General features: G+C 47.0%; 1 protein-coding gene across 8 annotated transcripts in view; it reads right to left on the reverse strand.

The window, feature by feature from the left end:
• SLC41A3 (solute carrier family 41 member 3) overlaps positions 1–11,861 on the reverse strand; it is a 35,709-nt gene that overhangs the window by 17,308 nt on the left and 6,540 nt on the right. For 5 of the 8 annotated variants that reach the window (XM_006017783.3, XM_025196828.1, XM_006017782.3 and 2 more), the window contains exon 3: positions 1,577–1,684. In XM_006017783.3, the coding sequence (XP_006017845.1) occupies positions 1,577–1,684 (108 nt within the window). Of the gene's footprint in view, positions 1–1,576; positions 1,685–1,947; positions 2,674–10,613; positions 11,645–11,861 lie in introns of those variants that run through there. The other 3 variants (XM_025196829.1, XM_025196830.1, XM_025196831.1) reach the window with 3 other exon arrangements.

The following is an 11,861-nucleotide window of genomic DNA, read 5'->3' on the forward strand; positions in this document are numbered from 1 at the left end:
AACTCTTTCAGAGTAAGATTTGTAGAAGGAACAGCATCAAGAGGCCAAACGTATCAGGCTGATGAGATTCCATCTCAATCATCTCAGGCTCACAGATACCCTGTCATCTCACATGAAGGCCAATAAAGCCATTTCCCTCCAATTATTCCTTATAAGTTGTTGGGGGTTTTCCCAGCCCTAGCATGCCTCAACAACAGATTTGCAATTGGAGCATCCCAAAGCAACAAAACTGCTACAGGAACTTCTAAAGGGCAGTTAATCCCTGGGGCAGGGGTGGGCAATTATTTTGGCGGGAGGGCCACTTAACAAGTTTTGGTGACCTGTCAAGGGCCACAAAGATAAAATCTTACTAAAGGTATCATATGCCAGAAATCAAACACCTACTATAACATTTAAATTTTATTTCAAAAAATATTTTTGTCCTGATTTGTTTTCTTGAGTAATGTATATAAATCCAATTGCATAATAGCTCAAGATAAAGTCTTACTCTTATATATTGTGGGGAGGGGAGGATGTCAGGTTGGGGGAGCATGTAGGGGGTGTGGAGGGGACTGCTCACGTGCTAAAACCTGGCAGCTGGCTGGGGAGTAAGCAGTAGGGGGGAGCAGGAGGTGCATGCAGCAGAGCTCAGCTGGGTGTTGCAATGCAGCGTGGTCTGCCCTCCCCCTTCCCATCCAGCCTGTGGTACGCCCGGCAGTGCTCCACATGGGGTGGTGTCCTGGCTGCTCCTGCCCAGGGCAGCCTGTGCCATGCTCCCATCTGCATCCACTGGTCCTGGCCCCAGCCCTAGCCCCAGCCCCAGCCAGCATGCACAGCTTCCCAGCATGCCTGCTCCTGGTGTGGCTGCAGCTGCCCAGGTACTGCATGGCTTCCCCTGCCTCCAACAGCTCCTCCTCCTCCTGCACCACTCCAGGTGGGGGGAGCTGCAGCTGGACAGCTCCTACCCCAGTGCACGGGGCTCCAGCTCTAGCTCCCATCTGCCTTCCATCCATGCCGCCCACCCAGTGCAATAAGCAGCCACCTGCAGACGGCCAAGAGGAGGGAACGTGGCTGGAAGCTGGTGCTGGAGCCCTGCATGTTGGGGCAGAAGCCCTCTGGCTACAGCTTCCCCCAGCCTGGAACAGTGCAGGAGGAGGAGAAGGAGGAGGTACTGGAGGTGCAGGGAGCCAAGCAGTACCTAGGCAGCTACATCTGTACATTCCCATGCCAGAAAGCTGTGTGTGCTGGTCGGGGTTGGGACCGGGGCTGGGGCCAGCAGATGTGGGAGGGAGCACAGTGCCAGCCCTACGTGGGGTGCTGCGGGGGCAGCTGTGGGCTGGATCCAATCAATTGGTGGGTGCTTGTCCATAGGCCAGAACCAATCAGTTGGTGGGCTGGATCCAGCCCATGGGCCATCTGAAAACAGGGTATGAACCTTATTGACACACACACATCCCCAGAAATAGCTTATTTCTGTTTAGCAGAGGAGTCACATACATACCCGTACACACAAGCATGCATGACATTATCAAACTTAAGACTCCAGCAGACCAAAGGAACCCTCCTCCGCGTCCTCTCTGCCAAATTTTACACTCACAGCAGTAGACAGTCTGGATGCCAGCGTCATTTCAAGGTTACCCTTCAGACCAACCAAGGCAGGAACTAGGATGAAAACTTCTGTAATTGTCCGAAACACATCCCAATGCTGGAAGGAAGAAAACAGGAAGAACATCAGTCTCCTTTAATGGCATACTCTCTGTATCTTGTGTTTCAAGTGTGTATGATTCCCCCTTCACTTCCTATTTTTCAGGCAAGAAATGCACTGCAAAAGGGTGGCATGGTCCACCCCAGAGCCGGCTGCATTTTGCGGTGGGTAAAAGCTTTATGCTCTCTTGGACAGAAAGACAATATAACACCATTATATTGATGACTGTAACTGAAACTATCATCATGCAGAGATCATCTCACCTTTTCTTGCTGTGAAGTTTTCCTGCACCCCCTCTGAGTCTGGCATTGAGCACAATTGGAAACAGGGTGACTCGTGAGTTGGATCCAGCAGGACAACCCCTATATTCCCATCATTACCTGGGGGAAGACTTGCATCTAGCTGTCATTTCAATCAGAACTGCACTTGATCTGAGCCTTCAAGAGGCCGAGAAGCGATGTGAAAATGATGTGAAATCTCAAGCATGATGTGAAATCTCAAGCAACTTCTCTGAGTCACATAGGCGCATTGTGCACCTTACTGCAATATATCACTCAGTACTTTGGCAGATCATTTATTTCCCTGTGCTGAACTATGGTAGGAGGTTAACCAAATCACACTGTAGCCGAGGAGGACATCAGGATCGAATGGCAGAGCAGACCAGCTTATCGTAAGGTTCTGAGGTCTGCCAAGTTGTTGTGACCTTGCTCCAAGCACTGCAGCCAGAAACACTTGTCACTGATGGGGTGTGGGGAGATCTGATGATCTGATAAACTGTGAGTCGAGCTGTCAAAGTCCCTCCTCATGTCACTTGTACTCAGAGGACACTCTTACCACACACAGCCACTTAGGAACACATCAAAGCTGAATGAAGCAGATGCAATTAACCCTGACAATGTTTTGCAGAGGTAAGTGGTCTGACATCTCCAAAAGGCTGAACAGCTGCTAACCCTGCTGATGCCACGAGGAGTTGCAGGTGTCCCTCACCATCTGAAAAGTTAGCCCACAGAGCACCAAACAAACATAATAAAAAAAAAAAAATTGCAAAACACCCCTTATCAGTGACATGGCTGATGGGCAAAGTATGAATTCTGCTGCCACAGGAGGACTCATCATCCTGCAGTGATGACCTGGAAAAGATGTGTTAAAGGATGTTAAGAGCTATTGACAGTAAAAAAAATAAATAAAAAGAGAAAGGAGAGGAGCACAAGTCAGGCTGACAGAGATCAAACAGAAGTGGAGGTCTTTCAGACAAGGTTCTTTGAGTAAATGTGATACCTTTTATTAGACCAACAGAGTAGCTGGAAGAAAGTTCTTAGCAAGCTTTCAGGAGCAATCACCCTTCTTCAGGCATAGGAAACACTTCAGAAACACTTTACCACCCAAAAAACACTCAGTTAAAGATGCAAGTGTCCCATCTCCTTAATTAAGGGCTATGATGCCTGTTCTATCTTACAGAAAAAACTGGAAAAAGATAAACCTTGAAAACCTTGTGAAAAATGAGCCTTAAAAGAAAAATCACACACACATACAATCTTGCACATTTTACAGATAAAAAGAAGCTAAACAAGTGATACAACTCCCATGTCTTTAAATCTCCTATGCAGAACACGGCTCTGTTAGATCAGCGTGACCTTGCATTTTTAATGGTCCTGTATGAATCTGGTGGGTTTTATGAACAGGTAAATTGTTATTTTCACTAGAAAATCTCATTGGTAACTTGCTAGGGGTCAAAAGGCTTATTTTACTGTACCTAACACCCAGAACCCCAGCCATGGCGTAGGACCACACTGTGCTGGGTGCTGTACAAATGCAGGACAAAGAGAAGGTCCCTGCTCCAAAGACCTTACAATCCAAATTGCCTGGCAAAAGGAACAAAGCTGACATGATTATACAGAGACAATCTGCAGCACCTCAGGGACAATCCTCCAGCTCAGTTTTGTGATGTTATGGAAGCATAACAGAACCAAAGCAGGCCAGGCCCCCTTTTCAATGGTGTTGAGGTCCAGTCCAAGCAGCCATGTGCTAGGCAGTGCTGTGTGCACAGAGACACGAGGGGCACCTGCATGAAGACAACAGAGCCAGGCTTGGAATAGTAACATCTTCATGATCCTCCTCCTCAGACTGAAGGGAAAACCAATTCTGGAGAAAAGGAAACACCCCCTTCAACACTGCAAACCCACCGTGAGCAACAAACTCAGAGCCCAAAACTCAGGGGATCAGAAAGGAAAACGGATTCCCTTGTTTCACTGTCAATCAGTGAGGGCTGGGGTGGTGCAGGTGCTAAGGGGCACAGTTGACAGCCTCAAGGTCATAAATTTGAGGCCACAGCAGAAATGCTCCAATGAATCTGCAAATTCTGCTAAGTACCTTGTCGCAACAAAAACACAAGAAGGAAGAACTGTCAGTCAGCAGCAAAAGTCCAGAATAAATAGAGAAAAGCAACTAAACCTCTCTTCCACCTCCACTCATCTCTTGAGCTTTGGACAATCAAGGGTAGAGGTAATTTAGGTATGTGCCTTTACCCTGGACAGTGTCCCACTGGGGATGAAAGAGAAGCTTTATTCCTGCATGCAGTCACTTGAAATACAATCCCCCTGACTTAAATGTTACCGTAACATAATGGGCAGAGCCACAAGGTCCTGCAAGGTCTGTGTCTCTCTGGCACCGTCAGGCAGCTTGGAGGTCAACACAGCCAGCGGACTGGAAATTCCTATCGCGTCAGAAGTGGCATCAAGATACGCTCAACACCCCGGTGCCTCAGGCACAAACAGCTAAAAGTGGCGTGGCCAGGATGCTGAAGCATTCCAGTGCTCTTCAGAGGATACAACAGACCCTGAAGAGCTGCTACCAGTCAATGCAACTCAGAGCAGCCCTGAGGCTGCTCTTAAATTGTCCCAGGTCTGAACTCTTCTCTGTTCAATCCCAATACAGAAAGGTGATTTATACCTTTATTCCCACCCCCACCTCTCAAGCTGAAGACTCATCCCTCTAATTTAGATATGTAATAATGGCATTCAATATTAACGGATTAATCTGCATACAGCCCTCCTTACAATACTCTAAAATGCAAAGCTGCTCGCTGTGCCAAATTCAGCCTTGAAATAGGCAAAGGAAAAAATGCAAGGACATTTACAATGCAGTAATGAGACCTACTGATTTGCCACCTGGTCTCATGGTTGACCCAAGACACATTTCAATTCTTCATTTCCTCCACATTTGAATCTCTCTTGCTTAGGGCTGTCCAAATGGCAGCCCACAAGGAGCCCAGGGAGTGGGGCAGTGCAGCAAGCTGCATAGGGAGGGGGAAAAATCAAACTCATGGTGAAGTGAAAGGGATACGCAGTTCAACAGTGGGGAAGGTGCCCAGTGCAGCCCACATGGGCACCCAGCGAAGCAGGAGGTGGACAGAGCATCTGTGAGGCTTGCAGCTTGGTGGCCTGTGCCTCACCTGGTGCAAGCCCCATGGTATGACCTTTAGGGGCGTAGAAGTTGGGCAGCCTTGCTCTAACGCATTGCTGCTATTTAGCATGTAACTGGCAGAGCATATAGGATGCAGCTAAAGATGCAGTTGCTTCTACCACATCCATCTGGAACTGGAATAAGCCCCGATTTGGACACTGCTCCTCTAAATGCTTTTGTTGCTGCTTAGTTTTAAAAGGGCCCTGGAATGCATGTGAAAGCTTTCTCTCCCCAAACTCTTATCATCACCACTCAGCTGATGATTACGGGAAACTGCATAGCGTCTCCAGATGACTACACTCACAGGTGGAAGCAAAGTTGTTATTAATAGTATCCCAAACTAGAAGCCTCCAGGGGCAGAGGCACATACCTTCCCATCTTTCTCCTCTCCCGCCTCCCACTCCTTCCCACCCCGTTTGGCTCATAGTTGCTAAAATAACTCATGGACAGTCTTGACTCCTTTGAAATCAGTGACAAAACTCCTGTTGACTTCAACAGGGCTAAAACTTCCTGGCCTCCAGCAGAAATAATATTAAGCTCCTCACTGCTGGGGGCTATGGGCTTTTGAGAGCCCCATGTGGATATGTAACCCACTGGCTGACTCCATTTATCTAAGTGGAGTAGGAGATGACTCGCATCACATGAGGATCTGGGGCGTCTGTTCAACGCCAGAATTCACGCTGCTATTATTAAGTTATTATTTCTGTGCAAACTGCTATCATGATACCAATATCTACACCAGGGGTAGGCTACCCCCGGCATGGGTGCCAGTGTGGCACCCACATTTTGCTTGGCACACATGCCTTGGGGCAGACGGCAGGGAAGGGCCCTGCCATAATAAGGATTGGGCCCCTCATGGCTCCCCCACTGTCTGCCTTGGCACACTAGCACCTTACCTGTCAAGGTTGTAGGTGCTTTTGGCACTCTGCCCAAAAACATTGCTGACCCCTGGCCTATGCACTTTGCTGACAAGCCTCCAACTTTGACCCATATGGGTAGGGAGAGAGAACACTTAACTTTAACAACTGTGTTTCAACCAACAATGGTATGCTAAGGATGTGGCTGAGAGTGGAAAAGCCAGTATCTTCCCATTTCTCAGTAGGAAGTATAGAGAGTGGAAAATTACTAGGAGCAAGAGAAAGAGATAGGGGTGATAATGAAGCACTTTAAATAGGACTCATAAGGGAAAGACTGTAAGAGATGTATAGAAAGTGCTGAGCAGGTGAGGGGAAAAAATGGATAGGCTTTTACAGCGAGGGTGTCCTTGGTATTACTGTGGGAATAATTCAGGTTAAGGAAAAAACATTGGGCGCATCCACATATGCAATTAATGTGACTGAATATACTAATCCCAACGTTACCGTCTACATGTGCATTTAAGTGCAGTAATGTACTGTGCTGTTGGATACCGCTTGCATCTAATGGGACTATCCAACAGCACAGTAAATTAGTCTACTGTACCCTAATTGCCATGCACGTGTAGACGGTGACGCTTTACTGTGCAGTAAAGCGTCTCATGTCAACATGCCCATTATGAATAGCCTGCTGGCCTGAAGACAGTCAGACTCCAAAGGCAACACTTCAAGCCTACTACAGGTCCAAAGGAAAGGAGAAGCTAAATGAAAGGGCAGGTTTCTAGGAAGTTTGCTGTTTCCTAATTTTCTTGTGCTTTATCTTTTATATTAAAAGCAACGTTGTCTTCAGGAACACTATGGAAAGCCTATCTGCGTCTGCCTGCTTGTGCCTACAGAAGGCTCCTGAAGGGTTACGCTCTAAACATCCAATGGGATTCTGGAAAAGAGTGTGCTAAGTTATGGGAGGGGAATCTGGAAGAGGTATCAAGTTATGGGTCCCAGCTCACTGCAGGGGGGCTAGATTGAGGGCCTGAACATCCCGAGTATGTATACAGGCCCCAAGTAAGGGCAATGCCTGGACTCTGTGCAAATTCAGAGGCCTAAAATGCCTGACGATCTGGTGAGAGGTCAAGGGTGGGGCTGACCCCTGGCCTATGCACTTTGCTGACAAGCCTCCAACTTTGACCCATATGGGTAGGGAGAGAGAACACTTAACTTTAACAACTGTGTTTCAACCAACAATGGTATGCTAAGGATGTGGCTGAGAGTGGAAAAGCCAGTATCTTCCCATTTCTCAGTAGGAAGTATAGAGAGTGGAAAATTACTAGGAGCAAGAGAAAGAGATAGGGGTGATAATGAAGCACTTTAAATAGGACTCATAAGGGAAAGACTGTAAGAGATGTATAGAAAGTGCTGAGCAGGTGAGGGGAAAAAATGGATAGGCTTTTACAGCGAGGGTGTCCTTGGTATTACTGTGGGAATAATTCAGGTTAAGGAAAAAACATTGGGCGCATCCACATATGCAATTAATGTGACTGAATATACTAATCCCAACGTTACCGTCTACATGTGCATTTAAGTGCAGTAATGTACTGTGCTGTTGGATACCGCTTGCATCTAATGGGACTATCCAACAGCACAGTAAATTAGTCTACTGTACCCTAATTGCCATGCACGTGTAGACGGTGACGCTTTACTGTGCAGTAAAGCGTCTCATGTCAACATGCCCATTATGAATAGCCTGCTGGCCTGAAGACAGTCAGACTCCAAAGGCAACACTTCAAGCCTACTACAGGTCCAAAGGAAAGGAGAAGCTAAATGAAAGGGCAGGTTTCTAGGAAGTTTGCTGTTTCCTAATTTTCTTGTGCTTTATCTTTTATATTAAAAGCAACGTTGTCTTCAGGAACACTATGGAAAGCCTATCTGCGTCTGCCTGCTTGTGCCTACAGAAGGCTCCTGAAGGGTTACGCTCTAAACATCCAATGGGATTCTGGAAAAGAGTGTGCTAAGTTATGGGAGGGGAATCTGGAAGAGGTATCAAGTTATGGGTCCCAGCTCACTGCAGGGGGGCTAGATTGAGGGCCTGAACATCCCGAGTATGTATACAGGCCCCAAGTAAGGGCAATGCCTGGACTCTGTGCAAATTCAGAGGCCTAAAATGCCTGACGATCTGGTGAGAGGTCAAGGGTGGGGGTGGGATTCAGACTAGCATTTTTCCCAGTCATCCAGCAACTGGACAAGAGGAAGAGGCACCATCTCTAGCAGATCTGCTTAAGAATCCTTCAGCGAAGCGGGTTTTCACTGAAAAGTGTCAAAACTGAAACATATGGGTCAACATATGGGTCAAAACTGAAACACATGGGTTTTAGGCATACCTAGGTTGGTACTCACCTGGGCACTTGCCTGGAACATAGGAAAGCTAGATTCAAGCCCCTAGTCTGAGTCAGGCTGTTTGCTTTTCTAGGGTGAAGGACAGCCAAGGGAGATCCATCCACTACAAACCTGATCTCAGCTTCATCCCAATGCAGAATATGAAACCTTTTTAAATCCTGAAGAGTTCTGCAGGCCAGGAAACACCTTTCCCACCCAGTTTTCATCACTCAGGCCCCCAAAATTACAGGGTCAGTCTTTACAATGCAGAGTCACAACATAGAAAGTGCTGAGCAGGTGAGGGGAAAAAATGGATAGGCTTTTACATGTACATGGATGGGCATGTACTCATGTACTCTCAATTCAACTATGAAGGCACTGCTTGTTGGATCTTGTTCACATCTCCCTAATAAAGGAATAGGAGGGGATTTTAGAGGACACTTTGTTATAGCAATTGAAAATCCATTACAAGACTCCTAAATGTCAGAGCATCTTCTGCAAAAGTATCAGACTGTCTTCTGCAATGGAGCAGCGCACACAGGTGACAAGGGCTAGTAAATGCCTCTGAATTCAGTGAGGCTCAGTGTAGAGATGTCATTGCCTCATGATGTCATTGTCCTGTGACAACTCATCATGATGTCATTGCCTGTCTTGCGTCTGATGATATTTTGGGATCTGACTCATGATGGCTGACTGTCTGGCACTGGCAATGCTGGAGTCTGCCCAAGTAATCCCTCCTCAAAGCTTTCTCTCATACTGATTAGCAGTGCCTTCACTTTGCCTCTAAGCAATCAGTTTCATTGCCCAATTTTTCCTCATCCTAAGAACTTGGAAACAGTGTTATAAAAATCTTATCCTATTGTTTTGCTGCAAGCATGGTCCTATCCTAGTCAAATTCTCAAGAGTGTAATAGATAAAGTAGACAAGAATAGCCTGGACTCTAGTATTTATACAACCCATGAAATGTGCACGCATGCAACACACAATATGTTTTCCATCCAGACCGATACAAAGCTACAGCAGCATGCTAGAGCAGGGCCTGATTTCTGACAAGTGCAATGAACACAAGTCTATATTACCAGGCCAGGGGAGGATTAGTGCAGTGCCTCTTTCCGGCTCTGACCTCTAAGGCTGCAGGTAACTGCTACGTGTTATTATATTGCATGGGGGGAAGGAGGGAGGATGGAAAAGCCAGGGAACTCTTGTAATGCTACAAGGCAGGTTTGTGCTGAGGCTCAGAGCACGTGTTGGTGAACGCAGATAAGGAGTGCACGGTGTATCCTATACAGTACACGCTAACTGAAGAGCATATTATCAAGTTAACCTCCTTTCTTTGCCACTCCTCACATTCCCTTTGATCCAGTTTGTTCTTTCCACTCTTTGCTTTCCCTTGTTCAAGTGAAACAGCAAGATGCTGCTTTCCCAAACACATAGGTGCCCTTGCATGAGTCCTGCTGGGGTGCAAATGCCAGAAAAGCCAATGTGCTCCCACTTGCTTCAAGCGCTACAACTATGCGGTGAAGCCACACCAGCAATCTGATCTGCAGATCTACCCACATTAGACACCCAAACAAGATCAAATTGTGAGTTTCTATTTGTGCTGATTGCTGGATTTTGATCTCAGACACTATGGTGTAAGTCCAACCTGACTCCACCTGAGGTCAACACGGGGGACTCTAAATTTACATCCATGCCACGAGGTCAGAACCTGCCCTGGAATCCCTTAGAATTAGAGTCTGGTGCATCCTAGTCTTTTAAGTTACTGCTCTGCGGGTATCGTCAGGATAATCCACGTTCCGCCTCACTTTAACAACTGCCATGGATACAAGAGGTTGCTCTCAGAGAACTAACTTGCTTCAAAATGTGAAGTACAATCTGCCACCACCACGACTTGGAACTGCATATTGGTGACAACTATCTTACAAGAAACAAATGCACTGTAGCATCCATTCGATTCCAGTGCGAGGGACTAGCGCAGTTTCACCCACGCTGCTCCCCATATTTTGCCTGGATGCAATATGTACCTAGGATACAGTCTGTCCAGCAGCCCATTCCTGAATATGTGTTTAGGACAGCCCTTCCTATGCACGGCCACAAAGAGGATACTCTTCAGGCCTCAAGGACTATGATGCTTATTGGACTGCATGGCCCACCACACAAGGTCATCAAATGGGTTTTCAAGGTCACCAAAGCAAACCAGTTCTCTACCCCTGCTACAAAGCTGCTTGGTCACACATACATACTTGAACAATGTCCATCAACAGGCCAGCAGCCACCATGCCCAAACCAGCCAAGAGGAATGGTATGAAAATCTGTGAGGCGATGGAGAAGGATGTCTCTGGAAGAAATCCACTGGCTGACCTGGTCAGCTGACAGGTAAAACCTCTCAGTTTCTTCCCATGGAAGCACAGCTCCAACTCCAGCTGGGTGACCACCATGGTCAAATGCTGTTAACCCATTCTCAACAGGCTGATCGGCAGGAAAAGCAAGGATTCATCCAGGCAGGCTCACAGCTGCTTTCTCCGGAGTTCAAAGACACAGTTCCTCTAACCCACACCAACACTGCTAAGCTCCTTTAGTTTCACCTCCTTCACCCTGCAGAAGGGCTTTCCAGAGCACTGGGACAACGTTATCTTCTATAATCAGTTCAACTTGATTGAGCTTAGGCTGCTGCAGCCTTCAAGGAAGATATTTCTCTGTGTTATCTCAAGGGAAGTTCAAAAGTGGGAAAAGAAGGATTGCAGAGATGTTTGGGGATAAACAGTCATAAGTCTACACCTCCTTCCACTACCAGCTCTTCAGCGAGAACCAGACAGACCTGTTCAGACTATGGCATTAGATGAGCCACAGGTCATGCAGGAATCCCTCAGCATACTCCACGAGGCTGGTGTCCTTTCTCCTCAGCTTATACTCCTTGTCCAGAGGCAGCATGCCTTTGACAGGATGGTTTAATATATAAGCCCATGCTGAACTAGTCCTAGTTCTTTCAGTCCCACCATGTGCTGTGTTGATCTTTTCTCACCGGTCCAAGGCCCGGGCAATGGGGAGTTAACACGCAGGTTTTACTTCAGTCTCCTTCAAGGTAAAGAAAGGTCACCAAGAACGTGTCCACACTTGTTACGGCCACCAGCATTATTCAGGTCCCATCTGGAAAGGCAGCAAAGCTATACCTGGTGTGAAAGTTTGCTGCTCCCAGCCCCTTCTCTTCTCCAGTCTCATCTGTGTGTATACGCTCAGGGCATAATGATCAGTTTATGCTGGCTCTATCTCTGAATGACTGACTTTCAAAAAAAAAACACAATTCCACAGGACCAGCCAATGAGCTTCACAGGCGAACGCTCTTATCTCCTATCATCACTTCAACTTTCAGCTACTTTGCAAAGGCCAAGATAAGAGTTACTGCAGGAGCTTATTTAAGGTAGTTCTCTAATCTCACTAGACCACAGGAGAACAAAAGGGAATATTTCCAGCAGTTACTGCATGCTCTTTCC

The sequence above is a fragment of the Alligator sinensis genome, unplaced genomic scaffold, assembly GCF_000455745.1.
Source record: "Alligator sinensis unplaced genomic scaffold, ASM45574v1 scaffold839_1, whole genome shotgun sequence".
NCBI lineage: Eukaryota > Metazoa > Chordata > Crocodylia > Alligatoridae > Alligator > Alligator sinensis.